This window comes from Lutra lutra, chromosome 1, assembly GCF_902655055.1.
Source record: "Lutra lutra chromosome 1, mLutLut1.2, whole genome shotgun sequence".
Lineage (NCBI taxonomy): Eukaryota > Metazoa > Chordata > Mammalia > Carnivora > Mustelidae > Lutra > Lutra lutra.
In genome coordinates, this window is record NC_062278.1 from 115,559,651 (window position 1) to 115,577,486 (window position 17,836).

The 17,836-nt window shown below is 37.5% G+C and overlaps 1 protein-coding gene across 4 annotated transcripts in view; it reads right to left on the minus strand.

The window, feature by feature from the left end:
• FGF12 (fibroblast growth factor 12) overlaps positions 1–17,836 on the minus strand; it is a 592,462-nt gene that overhangs the window by 212,726 nt on the left and 361,900 nt on the right. For all 4 annotated transcript variants that reach the window (XM_047733076.1, XM_047733066.1, XM_047733085.1 and 1 more), the window contains one exon: positions 16,303–16,413. In XM_047733076.1, coding sequence (XP_047589032.1) covers positions 16,303–16,413 — 111 coding nt within the window. The remainder of the gene's footprint in view (positions 1–16,302; positions 16,414–17,836) is intronic.

Sequence of the window (17,836 nt, forward strand, 5' to 3'; positions counted from 1 at the left end):
GCCTTTGTTGTGTCCCACAGATTCTGAACTGTTGTGTTTTCATTATCATTTGTTTCCATAATTTTTTTCAATTCTTCTTTGATTTCCTGGTTGACCCATTCATTCTTTAGAAGGATGCTGTTTAGTCTCCATGTATTTGGGTTCTTTCCAAATTTCCTCTTGTTATTGAGTTCTAGCTTTAGAGCATTGTGGTCTGAAAATATGCAGGGAATGATCCCAATCTTTTGATACCGGTTGAGACTTGATTTAGGACCAAGAATGTGATCTATTCTGGAGAACGTTCCATGTGCACTAGAGAAGAATGTGTATTCTGTTGCTTTGGGATGAAATGTTCTGAATAAATCTGTGATGTCCATCTGGTCCAGTGTGTCATTTAAGGCCTTGATTTCCTTGTTGATCTTTTGCTTGGATGATCTGTCCATTTCAGTGAGGGGAGTGTTAAAATCCCCTACTATGATTGTATTCTTGTCGATGTGTTTCTTTGATTTTGTTATTAATTGGTTTATATAGTTGGCTGCTCCCACGTTAGGGGCATAGATATTTAAAATTGTTAGATCTTCTTGTTGGACAGTTCCTTTGAGTATGATATAGTGTCCTTCCTCATCTCTTATTATAATCTTTGGCTTAAAATCTAATTGATCTGATATAAGGATTGCCACTCCTGCTTTCTTCTGATGTCCATTAGCATGGTAAATTCTTTTCCACCCCCTCACTTTAAACCTGGAGGTGTCTTCGGGTTTAAGATGAGTTTCTTGTAGGCAACATATAGATGGTTTTTGTTTTTTTATCCATTCTGATACCCTGTGTCTTTTGATTGGGGCATTTAGCCCATTAACATTTAGGGTAAGTATTGAGAGATATGAATTTAGTGCCATTGTATTGCCTGTAAGGTGACTGTTATTGTATATTGTCTCTGTTTCTTTCTGATCTACTACTTTGAGGGTCTCTCTTTGCTTAGAGGACCCCTTTCAATATTTCCTGTAGAGCTGGTTTGGTATTTGCAAATTCTTTCAGTTTTTGTTTTTCCTGGAAGCTTTTAATCTCTCCGTCTATTTTCAATGATAGCCTAGCTGGATATAGTATTCTTGGCTGCATGTTTTTCTCATTTAGTACTCTGAATATATCATGCCAGCTCTTTCTGGCCTGCCAGGTCTCTGTGGATAAGTCTGCTGCCAATCTAATATTTTTACCATTGTACGTTACAGACTTCTTTTCCCGGGCTGCTTTCAGGATCTTTTCTTTGTCACTAAGACTTGTCAATTTTACTATTAGGTGACAGGGTGTAGACCTATTCTTATTGATTTTGAGGGGGGTTCTCTGAACCTCCTGGATTTTGATGCTTGTTCCCTTTGCCATATTGGGGAAATTCTCTCCAATAATTCTCTCCAATATACCTTCTGCTCCCCTCTCTGTTTCCTCTTCTTCTGGAATCCCAATTATTCTAATGTTGTTTCGTCTTATGGTGTCACTTATCTCTCGAATTCTCCCCTCGTGGTCCAGTAGCTGTTTGTCCCTCTTTTGCTCAGCTTCTTTATTCTCTGTCATTTGGTCTTCTATATCGCTAATTCTTTCTTCTGCCTCATTTATCCTAGCAGTGAGAGCCTCCATTTTTGATTGCACCTCATTAATAGCTTTTTTGATTTCAACTTGGTTAGATTTTAGTTCTTTTATTTCTCCAGAAAGGGCTTTTATATCTCCCGAGAGGGTTGCTTTAATATCTTCCATGCCTTTTTCAAGCCCGGCTAGAACCTTGAGAATCATCATTCTGAACTCTATATCTGACATATTACCAATGTCTGTATTGATTAGGTCCCTAGCCTTTGGTATTGCCTCTTGTTCTTTTTTTTGTTGTGAAGTTTTCCGCCTTGTCATTTTGTCCAGATAAGAGTTTATGAAGGAGCAAGTAAAATACTAAAAGGGTGGCAACAACCCCAGGAAAATATGCTTTAGCCAAATCAGAAGAGATCCTGAATTGTGAGGGGGGAGAAAGGGGATAAAAAGGGGTTCAGAAAGAAAGAAAAAAAAAACTATTAAAAAAAAAGAAAGCCGATAAAAAAAAATATATAAAAAGAGGAAAAAAATATATATATATTAGATAAACTATTTAAAAAACGTTAAAAAAAAGAAAACGGTAAAAGTTAAAAAAAATTTAGCAGAAGAAGAGAAAAAGAAAAAAAATTGAAAAAGAAAAAAAAATTAAATTAACTGCAAGGCTAAAAAATCATGGGGAGAAAGCCATGAGTTCCGTGCTTTGCTTTCTTCTCCTCTGGAATTCCGCCGTTCTCCTTGGTAGGTGAACTTGGTCCTGGCTGGGTTTCCCGTAGATCTTCTGGGGGAGGGGCCCGTTGTAGTGATTCTCAAGCGTCTTTGCCCCAGGCGGAGTTGCACCGCCCTTACCCGGGGCCGCGCTGAGTCATCCGCTCGGGTTCGCTTTCGGGAGCTTTTGTTCCCTGAGCGCTTTCCGTAGAGTCCGGAGGACGGGAATAAAGATGGCGGCCTCCCGGTCTCCGGCCCGGAGGAGCCGAGAGCCCGGGGCCCCACTCCTCAGTGCGCCCTCAGAGAACAGTGCCAAATGACTCTCGTCACCCTGGCCTCCGGCCGCGCTCCGAGCTGACCGAGCCTGCGACCGGTTCAAGGCAACCCTGAGCCGAGAGTCACTCCTCGGCTCTGTCTCTGCAGCCGGCTTCCCCGTTCTAATACCGGTAAGCTCTGCGACACTGAGACACCCCCGATCCTTCTGCGACCCTGCGGGAGCTGAGGCCGCGCTGACCCCGCCTGGGCTTCACCCCAGTTAAGCCTCTGGAGCGATGTCCCTCAGCGGAACAGACTTTTAAAAGTCCTGATTTTGCTCCGTTGCTCCGCCGCTCGCCGGGAGCCGGCCCCTCCCCCCGCGGTCTATCTTCCCGTCGCTTTGGATTCACTTCTCCGCCAGTCCTACCTTGCAGAAAGTGGTTGATTTTCTGTTTCTGGAATTGCTGTTCTTCTTCTCTTCAATCTCCCGTTGGATTTGTAGGTGTTTGCAATCTTTAGATAAGCTATTTAGCTGATCTCCCGCTACCCGAAGTAGTCTCAGCCTGCTACTTCTCCGCCATCTTGACTCCTCACCAAGTCATATTCATTTTTGATGGAGTTATTCTGAGAATTCACTTGCATTCATTTATTCAACAAATATTGACAACCTAATATGTGCCAGGCATGACTCTCGGGGCTGGAGACACAACAGTGCAAAATGCAGGCAAAGCTCCCTGCCCCGTGGAGCTTTTATTCTAATTAAGCCTTTCAATTTAAACGGTAGTGTGATTATACTATTATTACTATAAACTAACCTATCCATATCCATTATTAAGGCATTCCTCATTATTAAGGCCTTATTACATGCCAACACAGAGATAAATCAGACCTACCCAACGACCTCAAAAGCTTATAACTTAGGAGCGCCTGGGTGGCTCAGAGGGTTAAGCCTCTACCTTCTACTCAGGTCATGATCTCAGGGTCCTGGGATAGATGCCCACATAGGGCTCTCTGGTCAGCAGGGAGCCTGCTTCTCCCTCTCTCTGTCTGCTTCTCTGCCTACTTGTGATCTCTCTGTCAAATAAATAAATAAAATCTTGGGCGCCTGGGTGGCTCAGTGGGTTAAAGCCTCTGCCTTAGGCTCAGGTCATGATCCCAGGGTTCAGGGATCGAGCCCTGCATCGGGCTTTCTGCTCAGGAGTGAGCCTGCTTCCTCCTCTCTCTCTGCCTGCCTCTCTGCATACTTGTGATCTCCATCTGTCAAATAAACAAATAAAATCTTTAAATAAATAAATAAATAAAATCTTAAAAAAAAACATAACTTAAAGGAAGTAAATAACTCACATACATAATAAATAAATATATAAGATGAAACTGTGGAAGTTTCTTAAGAGATGTACAGTGTATACAGAAGTAAAAGCAGGACTTCCAGTTAGAGAAATCAGAAAAAGTTTCCAAAGACAAAAGGCAGTTGATCTTATTTTTAGAGGATGATGCAATTAGTAAAAAAAAAAAAAAAAAAAAAAAAAAAAAAAACCATAAACAATATGAATGAGGAAATTCTGTGGTATATATGAGGAACGTCTCAGTGGAGGAGAGACATAATAAATAAATAAGTACATAAGACCATGGCGAGTGTTCTGGAGGAAGAACAAAGTCAAGTTGTCAAGAGTCAAAGAGTCAAAGTCAAGAGTGAAGTGTGGAAGACAAGGATTGAAATGTACAGACTAACCAGCAAAGGCCTCCATGTGAAAAGGCTTCACTTTTGAGGAAAGGAATGAAAACGACGAGGAAGGGGGCTATTTAGATATTTGGAGGAAGGACACACTAAGAAGACATGAAATGCTGGTACCAAGGACTTCTGGAAAGACCATGGTTGATGTGTTTGAGGAACAGCAGGACGATTAGTCAAAAGAAAGGAAAGTGAACAGTCAAGAGCCAATGGGCAGGATTATGTAAAACTGTATTGGTTATAAAGTGAATTTGGCTTTTACCCTTAATGACGTGTGATGAAAGAGACTGAGCAGAGAACTGACCTATGTGACCCATGTTGTACCTGGCTCTAGCTGCTGTGTGGCTAACAGATTAAAGAAGGAAAGCTTTAAGTGCCAAGATCAGTCAGGAAGCTATTGCAAAAGTCCAAAAATGAGAGCAGCTTGGTCTACGTAGGGGCAATAGGGGTATTGAAAGTGGTCAGATCCTGTTATATTTTTTGTTTTGTTTTGTTTTTGTTTTTGTTTTTTTAAGGATTTTATTTATTTGACAGAGAGAGAGAGAGATCACAAGTAGGCAGAGAGGCAGGCAGAGAGAGAGGGGAGGAAGCAGGCTCCCTGCTGAGCAGAGAGCCCGATGCGGGGCTCGATCCCAGAACCTGGGATCATGACCTGAGCTGAAGGCAGAGGCCTTAACCCACTGAGCCACCCAGGCGCCCCAGATCCTGTTATATTTTGAAGGCACAGTGAATTTACCACAGTTTTCAAATCCATTGCAAAGATTATTGTACTACCCACTCTTATAATTATGCCCTTTTTAATGATGTGTTTAAAGGGAAAATTTTTTTTTAATTTTTTAATTTTTTTCAGCATAACAGTATTCATTATTTTTGCACCACACCCAGTGCTCCATGCAATCCGTGCCCTCTACAATACCCACCACCTGGTGCCCCCAACATCCCACCCCCCACCCCTTCAAAATTCTCAGATCGTTTTTCAGAGTCCATAGTCTCTCATGGTTCACCTCCCCTTCCAATTTCCCTCAACTCTAAAGGGAAATTTTTAAGGCTTTCAAAGGTAAAATCAAAATTCATTACCAATTTATGGCTTTCATAGTTTCAGATCTTTCAGGGATATTGAAGATATCAATCAATCAAACACCTAATTTACAGAATAGAAAACCAAGGAACAGAAAGCTTAAACATGTAGCTAAATGCAGACAGGACCTGGACTAGAAACCAGGTTATCTGACTCACAGCCCAAGCCACTTTGACTTAACAATTAGTGATATTTAAGTGGCTCATAGTCTTCCTCTCAAGGTGTATTCAGTCATTTTGATTTTACAATACTGAATAAGAAGTTCACCAAACTCAAAGCTCTTCAGGGCCAAGGCAGGGAGGAGGAAAATGTGGGGGAAAGCAGGTACAATCACTGTTCGAATACATTCATTTTTTTCCCTGTGAGGTGTGCCAGCTAAATGAAACATATCTGCCACAGCCCTCCAGTTTGGGATCTTGGAAACTGTCCATTGCTGTGCTCGACAGAAGGGCAAATAAGGACATCGCACTCTAAGAGGGGAAACACAAATGCAGATAAGGAATAGCAGTCTAATATGACTTGTGCAGCTGTAAATATACACAAAAGGTTCAGACACAGTTGGGTGAAGTGAGTTGGGGGAAGGGGGTTGTTGTGTAAGGGTGGCAGCTGTCAGGGAAAGCTAGAGAAGGCTTCACACAAAGGAGAAAAAAGTTGAGAAGGGTTCTAAAGGGTAAGAGTGGCTTACCAGCAAAGCCATTGGATAAGACTGGGTAAGTCATTCCAAGTAAATGCAATTAGCATGTGTAAAACATCCAAGATACAGCTTAGCATGTATCATTTGTGCAATTCTCCCAATCCTATGTTTAACCATACACCTATCTAGAATTGAGCTCTGACTCTCTCTGGGTATAAATCAAATCCAACAATCCGTTGTGTGGGTCTTCTTCACCCATTCATCTGTTGTAAACTAAATACACTGGAATTAAAATAAAATTTTTAAAGTGTGACTACCAAAAAACCTAAAAAAAAAAAAAAAACTTTAAAAATAACTGACTCCACACATGTGTGAGATCCTACAAAGTCTGCATTTCATCAAGCTTTGCAGGATGCCTACAAATCTGTACTTAACCTGTTACTCAGGAATCGGATACCAGGAGAAGAGGCTGTTGCAGTCCCAGGACAGAGATTGCCTTAATCAGCAAATGTGACCTCTCCCAATCCTGGGGGCAGAGGAGAGGTACTAGTCAAAACCTACTGCAGTGCATCAGAATCATCTAGAAAACTTGCTGAAAGAGATTGTTGAGGCACAGCCCACAGTTCTAATTCAGTATGTCTAGAGTGAGGCTCAAAAATGTTCCCAGATGATGCTGATGCCGGAAATGGTCTGGGGCCTTCAAACTGTATGAACCACTGACTTACAGTACTTTTCAGTACCCAACCGCCCCCTCCACCCCCCGCCTTAGCACTTTCACACTCTTCTCATAATATCAGCTGCCACCATTAGGGATTTGACTTGTTGAAATGGCTGCTATGAGCTCCTTGCAAACAAGGGTTCTCTCATCCACGTGGATGAAGATGATAGTAATAGCATTAGCAATAACAACTAAAAATATTTATTGGGAGTAACTGTGTTTTAGGCACAGTTTTAACCACTTGTCATGAATCAGCCCATGTTGATTGGGTTGATTCTATGATAATACAACTTACGTCATGGAGCTGTTCATCTGCACAATAACACTATGACATAAGTTCTATTATCATCTATTATCATTCCCATTTAACAAGTGAGGGAATTAAAATGTGAAGAGGTTAAGTAACTGAGCCAAAGGTACAGAATTTTAAGTCAGATAGCCTGGATTCAAATTCTGGCTCTATCATTTATGTGTGTGACTCTCCAGATCCTTATACACACCTTGAGGATATCACACAGGGATTTGTAAACTGAAGATTTCCTGCTGGTTACATACGTTTTAGAACAAATGGTTTTGTTCTGAAATGGGAAATGGAAGTCCTCAGTCAGTTTTTCTGAGCAGACATTCCCTTCCACGTTGAGAGTGGAAAGGCTTCTAAAATCTGAGAGATTCTCTGTCCCTCTCATTGTGGACAATCAGACATCGTTCAACTCTGAGAAATTTTATGTGATTTGCTTAAAGTCAATGTATGGGTCACTTCACAGAGCTAAGAATGGATTAAAGACAATTTCAGCCCTCAGCTCTTTCTAGGAATACACTTGGTTAAGTAGCTCCTCTAAGATTCTTTACCACTATGCATACCTCCTATAAATATGCTACAAATACACCCATAAACATAGCAACCAAGAAGGATAATTTCAAATGGTTCAAGTTCTCCTTTACTGACTAGAGGGATACATGAGGACAGAAGTCTTAGGATCAAAAAGAAATACAAGACTAGGGGCGCCTGGGTGGCTCAGTGGGTTAAAGCCTCTGCTTTCGGCTCAGATCATGATCCCAGAGCCCTGGGATCAAGCCTCGCATCTGGCTCTCTGCTCCGCAGAGAGCCTGCTTCCTCCTCTCTCTGCCTGCCTCCCTGCCTACTTGTGATCTCTGTCAAATAAATAAAATCTTTAAAAAAAAAAAAAAGAAAGAAATACAAGACTAATAAGAAGGAAAGAGGTCAAGGTTATAAAAAGTTTAAAAACAAGTTCTGTGTGATTTTATGTGAGTGGGTGAACTATTCAAGGAAATAACGGGTCCTTGTTCATGCCTGGAGGCATAATATAATATAATGATATAATATAATATAATGATATAATATTACCTGGAGGCATATTCTTTAAAATTAAAGCATAGTCAACAAAAACAAATGTCTAACAAATATTCATCACTCTTCTTCTAGCAATTAAAATCAAAAGGCATTTTTCCTTTATCAAAAAATATCAAGTGAAGTAACTGCATTCATAAGCTAAGGATAAATATTAATTTTGATATTGAAAAAACATGCCATTGTAAGAGTAACAACATTACCACACTATTGCTTAAGATTATGTAAATAATCTTGCTTAAAGAAGATCAGCAGGATAACACACACATTTCTTTTTCTTTTTATCCAACTTACAGGTGTGATTTCACACATAGAAATTGATGACATTCATAAAGAATAGACAATAGTAGAAGAAAATAATAACCCTATAATTGGTTATGGCATAGCCCTTCCTTTCCCATGATAGCTATAACATGTATGCTCTAGGAGGTGTAAGAGATGAGCTCCTTGTCCAGGAAGGCCCTGGTTAGGGAGAAAAACCTCCTTGTAATTCTTCATAGGATCCTTTATGTCTTTGATAATTTTTCCCAGCTAACCATGTGGATCATGTTTCTGTTGACAGTTTAGCAATACAGAGCTTCTGTTGGCTTTGGCTGTGTCTCTATACTTGTAGTTGGTGGTGGTGTTAAAACATCATATGTTTGGTATTGTATAGAAAACATAATTGGATGACTACACTTTTTTTTTAATTTAATTTTATTTTTTATAAACATATAATATATTTTTATTCCCAGAGGTACAGGTCTGTGAATTGCCAGGTTTACACACTTCACAGCACTCACCATAGCACATACCCTCCCCAATGTCCATAACCCCACCCCCTCCACCCCCTTCCCCCCATCAACCCTCAGTTTGTTTTGTGAGATTAAGAGTCACTTATGGTTTGTCTCCCTCCCAATCCCATCTTGTTTCTTTACTCTTCTCCTACCCCCTTAACCCCCCATGTTGCATCTCCTCTCCCTCATATCAGGGAGATTATATGATAGTTGTCTTTCTCCGATTGACTTATTTCGCTCAGCAATCAGACAACAAAAGGAAATTAAAGGCATCCAAATCTGCAAAGAAGAAGTCAAACTATCATTCTTCGCAGATGATATGATACTATATGTGGAAAACCCAAAAGACTCCACTCCAAAACTGCTTGAACTTGTACAGGAATTCAGTAAAGAGTCAGGATATAAAATCAATGCACAGAAATCAGTTGCATTTCTCTACACCAACAACAAGACAGAAGAAAGAGAAATTAAGGAGTCCATCCCATTTACAATTGCACCCAAAACTATAAGATACCTAGGAATAAACCTAACCAAAGAGGCTAAGAATCTATACACAGAAAACTATAAAGTACTCATGAAAGAAATTGAGGAAGACACAAAGAAATGGAAAAATGTTCCATGCTCCTGGATTGGAAGAATAAATATTGTGAAAATGTCTATGCTACCTAAAGCAATCTACACATTTAATGCAATTCCTATCAAAGCACCATCCATTTTTTTCAAAGAAATGGAACAAATAATCCTAAAATTTATATGGAACCAGAAAAGACCTCGAATAGCCAAAGGAATATTGAAAAAGAAAGCCAAAGTTGGTGGCATCACAATTCCGGACTTCAAGCTCTATTACAAAGCTGTCATCATCAAGACAGCATGGTACTGGCACAAAAACAGACACATAGATCAATGGAACAGAATAGAGAGCCCAGAAATAGACCCTCAACTCTATAGTCAACTAATCTTCGACAAAGCAGGAAAGAATGTCCAATGGAAAAAAGACAGCCTCTTCAATAAATGGTGTTGGGAAAATTGGACGGCCACATGCAGAAAAATGAAATTGGATCATTTCCTTACACCACACACGAAAATAGACTCAAAATGGATGAAGGACCTCAATGTGAGAAAGGAATCCATCAAAATCCTTGTGGATGACTACATTTTTAAGTTTCCAATTGGTTTTCTGAGACTCAGATACAGACCACTTTGAAATGTTTCTTTATGGTGCATTCATGAGAAATTTAGTTTATTCATAAAATCTGAATAAAATGTGTTTTACTTGTAATCAGTTAATTAGGAACATAAAATGTTAGAGGTCTAGAATCAAAAGATCTCAAGAAACAGATTCCATATTAATTAAATATAAACACAAAAGTCAAACAATAATTTATTAAGACAAAGCATGGGAGATTGTTTAAAAAATCATCTTGCAATGAATAAAGTCTTTTTAAACAGGAAAGAAAAGCTGAGGGCATAAAAGCTTATTTATAATAAAATAAAATAAATAAGCATGGCCATGTAAATTCAGAGACTAGCAACAAAATGAGTAAAATTATACAACTCATATAACAAAGAGGTGACCTTTTAGAATATAAATAAATTTCCCACAAATGTAGGTTTAGATCATATAGGTATAAACAGACATTTTATAGAAAAAGAAGTGAAGGGGATTCTTAAAATACATGAACAAGTTGCTTAACACAACTCAAAATAAGACAAATAATGTTTACGGTTTTAGGTAATAAAGAGCCAGAAGTTTGATAACACATTATGCTGGTCTAGAACATAAGAAAATAGACACCCTCAATGTAAATTTGTATCATGGAGAGCAAATAGATATCTTTCAAAATTAAAAAAGCATATACCCTTGACCCAGGAATTCCACTTCTAAGTATCCATCCCGTAAATACATTTGTACACATGCAAAATTACTTACGTACCCAGGATATTCCTTATAGTGTTGTGTGCATTAGCAAAATATAAAAAAGAACTGAGATGGCCTTCAACAGAGAATTAGGTTAAAGAAATTATTCCACATAAATACATACTAATATGGAAAAATCTCATAGATACAACAATTTAAGCTTAAAAAGATACTGAATAGCGTTAGGTAGATGGTAGAGAGATGATATCAATATAAACATGGAGCATCATATATGTTGATAAATGCACAGATTACGTCCAGAAGAATACCAAGAAGTGTGGCGGGGGAGAGAGGAGAACAGAAAATTGCTTTTGACTATGTCAGTGTCTCCCAGGGAAAGAAATACCCCTATGGTTGACCAAAGCTGGGCTTAATGACTCAAGGCAAGGAGGAAAAATGCACTCCAGGATCAAGCTGGAATGTCTTAGTAAGAGGGTAGAAGAAAGCACTTAGCATATTTGGTTTTGGGTTAGGCAATTTTAGGGATGGGCTCAAAGAAATGTAGATTTACTCCCAATAGATGCTCTAAGGAAGTGTGTGTCATTGTATGACTGGGATGTTAATAAATAAATAAATAAGAAGAGCAGAGCAAAGTTAAAGCTGTGTTTGCTGAATTAGTAAACAGCCATGCATATAAGGCAGGATAGAGAAATATTTGATCATCTTGTAGTTTGGACAACATTCTTCTTTTTGTCTGTGCTCAGACATGATTACAGAGTGGTCTTGTTTTTTTGTCTTGATCCAGCATAATCACAGTGATGTCATCGGATCTGGTGTTCTGTGAAATTGTGTATTTTCAACAGAACTACACCAAGGCCTGGCTGGAAGGGACTGTTTTGCTCTTTCTCAATTGTGTACCCTTTTGCATATTTATGGTTTTATATATATACTTATCTTACCTATTCAAAATAATTTCTAAAAGAATATCAGGTCTGGGATTCCTGGAGGAGATGGCAGAGTAGGAGAACCCCAGGCTCACCTCATCCCACATATACAACTAGTTAACACATAAGTGTAAATAACTCAAAAAACAACCCAAAGACTGGCAGAATAAACGTCACAACTAAATGTGCATCAGGAGATGAATGGATAAAGAAAATAAGGTATATACATAAAATGGGATATTATTCAGCTGTAAAAAAGAATGAAATCTTGCCATCTTCAACAAATGGATGGACCCAGAAAGTATAATCCTGGAAAATAAGTTAGAGAAAGACAAATACCATGTGATTTCACTCATGTGAGGAATTTAATAAACAAAACAAACGAACAAATGGGAAAAGAGAGAGAGAGAGAGAGAAACCAAGAAGCTGATGCTTAACTATAGAGAACAAACTGATGGTTACTAGAGGGGAGGTGTGCGGTGGGGGAAACAGGTGACAGGGATTAAAGAGTACACTGATCATGATGAACACTAAGGAATGAATGAATGAACAGAATTATCGAATCACTGTATTGTATACCTAATATAACCATTGGATATATTGGATATAAACTAATACAACATTGATGTTAATTATCCTGGAATTAAAGTTAAAAACCTTCATAAAATTTAAAAAATGAATCTCAGTACTGAAGGAGTCCTTAACAGCTACCTAGCCTAGAAACTACTCCAGTCACCACCACCTTATTCCCCCTTCCCACACCAACAAGGTTTTCTTGTGAAGTCCTCTACAAGTGTCAGAATAGCATCTGCTTGAATATCTCCAGTTTCCCTATTGTACTAATTTACCAGGCAGCTCATTCTGTGCTCAAATCACTGTTCCTATATTTTGTTCAGAGGGAAAGAGAACAATACATTTGGTTATAATATCTTAATTGTTTCCACCCCAGTATGTTTGACCTCTTCAAATGCATCTTCTCCTATGGCAACTAGTAGAGCAGAATAATTACCTTTCTAATTTTATGTAAAATATTCCTATTAATACTCTCCAAACTGCAATTGTCTTTTTTGTGCCAGTGTTCCAACACAGTTTTGTATCTTTTGTTATCATTACATTTGCAGAGATTCTTATCTGTTGCTGCTGACAAACTCATTTGTTTTTGTACTCAATTACATGTAATTAGTCTTTTCTTCATGAACAAAAGAACAGGTGTCTTTATCAATTCAATGCAAGATACCATGGTAAGGTTGGTTGGACCTAATGATGTCTAGTGAACCAAACAGCACAATTCTGACAGATGCTCATAGTAACAAGATTTTTTTTTTCTCAAACAATCAAATGCTTTTACTCCTGCCCACACAAAGTAGAGAAAGAAAAGTCATTTTCACATCTTAGAGGCTTATAATTTTTGATTTAAAAAAATGAGTAGAATTTAAATCCTCCACTGATATTTTTACCCTTTAAAAGAAAAAGCATAAATAAAAATGATTTGGTTTCATTGGAAAATTTTCAGTGAAAATATGTGTTGAGGGGGCTGGGGAATCAGAAGAAAGCATGTCAATTAAAAAACTGGTAAAATCTGAATTAAGTCTCTAGCTCTGTTAATAGTATTGTACCAGTGTTAACTTCTTGGTTTTGATAATCTTACTGTTGTCACATAAAATGATACCATTAGGGGAATCTGGATGAAAAGTATATAGGAACATGCTGTATTATTTTGTAATTTTTCTTAAGTCTAAAATTATTTCAAAAGCAAAGTTAAAATAATATTTGGTGGGTGGAGCATTTTAGCCAATGACTCAGAGAAATTTTGTTCATATGCACAAGGGGACATTCATTCATTCGTTCAATTTTTGCTGAGTACCTACTATGTATTAGAGATCATTCTAAAGATAAGTCAAAGAACAAAACAAAATTGCTTTCCTTATGGAACTTACATTCTCCTGGGAGGAAGAGGGAGATTAAAAAAATAAACAAATAAATAGCAATTGTGTGTGTGTGTGTGAGTGTGTGTGTGTGTGTGTGTGTGTGTGTGTGTGTTGGTTATAAGAGCTATGAATACAAAAAAAGGTGTGTATCAGAATAGAGAGGACCAAGGTAAGATGTGTCATTTTATAAAGGATGGTTAGGGAAGATCCTTCCAACATCTATAAGAAATGTAGTTGTGCTGCCTTAAAGTACAAATGATAATTATCCACCAAAAAGGGAATGGATAAGTTCATTTGTGTATATTCAGGTAAAGAGATACTTTACAAAAACGAAAGTGAATGACAGAAAGCAAATATATCACCATATAAGCAGCTCACTTTTCCTCCTTAGGGAGTACACAGAACTTACATATAGTAATGCTCTCTTATTAAACGTTTAAAAACATGCAAAACAATATTATAAATGGTTTAAGTACACATATATGAAAAATGTATTTTTTAAAACTGCATGGAAATAAACAATGCTAAATTCAGGCTTGTTGTTATGTCTGGTACTGAAGGAAAGCAGGACTCCACCAGGGAAAGCACAGAGTGGGTTCAAATGTATGGATATTTTTTACCTAATTTTTCTCCAGGGACTAGGTATTCAGGTAGGTATATCCTAGTCTTACAATTTGTATATCTGAACTATTTTTAAAACCAATATATCAAAAAAGTGTATGCAGTTGTTTATCTTAAAACAATAAGTTATTTTAAATGTAAAATTCAGTTTCTAAAAGTATTTGACAAAATGTATCACCCTCAACATGTGTGTTATGCGTAATACCATTATGCATAAACATATAGCCATATATATTTGTACATATATATGTGTATACATGTGTGTGTATGTGCATTTATAACAGACATTGACCCAGTATCAGCAGAGAAAGCACTTCTCAATTATTTTTCTATGAAACAGTGAAGGAAGGATTTTTGTCAGTTGAACCCACATTTTTGCCCCAGCTCTTCCACCACAAACCCATAATACATGTCATACGTCTGCAGGATAGCTTTCCGGGTCATGACTGCTTCGTGTGGAATCATGCATAGCTATTCAACTTACTTGAGTATTGAATTTATCCTCCTCAATTGATAATTCTTCCTTTTTTTAAAAAGTGGGAGAGATGGTGCTGACAGGAGACATTCATATTATTGTCTCCAGCCACCTCATTTTATAGAAAAAGAAAGTAAAATCGAGGTATCACTCCGGACAGCAGAGGCGACACTACTAAGCCATCTCTCTGATTCTTCCCATCAACACTTGTAGCTTCACTAAATCTACACGCAAGTACAGATGCAACAGATGAAAATCTTACATGGAGAGAAAGGCGCACTTATTCTTCTGTACTCAGATGAAACCATGAATCATTTAAAGAATGCATTCCAATCAATAAATCAATAAATCAAAAGATAAAGAATGCATTCCTACAAACAAACACAAGCCAACAATGCAAACCACAACAGGCTAATCCACTATGCAGGGAACTGGGATGCAATTTTTTATAATAAGATCTTTACTGTATTGTAATTCGTATTTTACAATGTGTAATATTAAGTGAACAAAGAATGATTTAGAAGGGGTGGACAAGAATGTTTTCACACTTTAGGAATTGCAGATCTTCCCTCAAATCTTTAATTTTAACTTAGAAGCTATTTCCCATAAAATATAAGCTCCATGTATATATATACACATATATATGTGTGTATATATATATATATATAGAGAGAGAGAGAGAGATTGTCACACTGACCACAAAATTTTATCTGTCGAAGATAACTCCATGGGACATATACTTGACGAGTATTTACTAGGAACTCAACACTAATGATCTAGCAGTGAATACAGACAAACTTTAGGAACCAACATGGCACCCCACATAATTTTAAGGTAACATGAATTTCCCCCTGGATATCTGTATATGATTGTGCAGGAACTAAAAGGTCTGATGCAAGTGATCACTCTTTGTTCTGAGTGATCTGAACACTGAAACTCAGTGTTCTGAGTTTTGTATTCAAAATTTTTCTGAAATGCAAATATATTGCTAACTCTATACTTAAATTAGTTAAAAACTAATTCCAGGCATATTATTAACAAACTTTGAATATCTGGCATTTTACTTAAAAAACTTATAAGTAAAATTTCAAGTCTACTGGTCTTTATTACCCTGCTATTACCAAAACATCATCATACGATTTTTCTTTTTAAATCAATATAAAATAAAAATATATATATTTTCCTTTTAAAATCAATAATTTTGTCCTCAACCAAAATGAAATCACATGGAAAAGACATATGTATGTATTCAACATTTACCTTAAGAAGTAATTTTGGTCTGCCAGAAATGAGGTTCCGAGAAATATTGTAACATGTTTACTATTTGGTTCTCGGATTAAAACACTATCTTGTGTTGGAAGGTCTGCCTTGTTCCTACAAATACTTATTACCATATTGACTACAAACCCTGGGATGGGAGGATATTCTTATCCATTGAGTATCTGGAACTCCTTCAAGCCTCCTACCTTCTCATTTACTATGTAACCTCCCAACTGTCTCTTTACTATAGGGAATCATAGCAAAAAGGATAAAAGACAAGACACCAGCTTACTATCAGTTAAAGAGTTCAAAAGGTAGCCTGGCCACAACTTAAGCCTAAGATATACTGGGTCATGCATTTGATCATAATGGGATTGCAAGAGGAGAATGTTCCTTACTGTAGTCACTATTCTCGTCCTTGGTCCCGTCAATGGTACCATCTGGGTGCATCTGCAGGAAATATCCCTGCTGGCTGAATAACCTTGTCACAATTCCTTTCAGCTGGGGTTCTGCAAAACAAAATGAAATGATTATTCAAATTCTAATTTTGTTTATAAAAATACACACTTGCAAATTGTCCAAAAATTCTCTAAGTAAACTCACAAATGCCAAAGGCTTAAATATTGAAATAAGCATTTCGAAATGGGGCACTTCAGGAACACATCTTTCTCTTCTTTTTCCATCTAGAGGCAAAGCCATAATACTATACAGTAGTAAACCAAATATAAATAGATAAAACTAATTACAATTAGGAAAGTACAGAGGCATGTTAAAAACGTGAATTATTTCTCTCCTTCATGAATCTAGTGTCTGACTGCAAGATGCCACCAAGCTAATGGTCCCATTCCAGGATCACTATTTAGACCAAACTGCCACCATAATTCCTAAGCTTCCAGCAGTCAAAATTAGGCCCCGGAAGACTTCTATTTCTGCTCAATGTCAACTAACCATCAGAAACTCCTGGGTTTTTGAAATGCTGTTCAAGTTTAGCCAGAAAGAACGACTTGTATGAGGACCACAGAAAAAAGCAAAACCCCAATGGTCATGAGATGTATGTGAAAAGAGACTTTACCTTCAATAAATACCTCATCAGAGAGAAGCTCCAGCACAACAGTCATTTTTCCAGTATAAATCAATCCATCAATTAATCAATCAATCCATGAATATTTCTCTAAGTATTTCAAACTAGGAGTGGTCCTCAGCTTTTAAAAACTCTCTACACACTAATACCACGAGTGGAACTTTGTATCCCACATTTAGATTTTTATATTATCAGCTGACATAAATACTTAAAGCTCTCTCATTGTGGTGTTGGCTGCCAGCAACAATTCATTTTCTACAACATCACTACCATCTTTGTCTCTGTTTCACAGTACTGGGCAAAAATTAGACCATCATAATGCATCCCTGAAGGAACAACTTCCTACCCTCAAAAGGACAATCACAAAATTTCAATTGATAGTCAATTTCTTACCTTCCCCCATTTATTCAACCAATATTTACTCCAAATCTTTTTGTCAGGCAATATGGTAGGTAGAATGTGTTAAACCAAACACATTTATTGATGTTTAATTCTAAATAAGAATTCTAGTTAAGGATTCAGTGTTTTTCTCTCTCTAGGAATAGACCTGCTCTTTACAGCATATGTCTGTGGTTAAACTTTTTCACATATGACTTGATGACATACATTCAGGAATATGAGGCAATGCTGATATAAACATGTCTCCCTCAAAGCAATCCTAAGAGGCAGAAAAGATGCCAAGAAAATTGGGAATAAAGAACCAGGGTTATGAAAAAAAAGGACTGAACTGGAAATTAGGCATTCTGATTGATAACTGCATGTTATATATGTGTGTTAAGTAAATTCCATTTATCTACTTTGTGGGCCTTAATTTCCTTATCAGGACCATGTAGAAGTTAAACTGAAATATC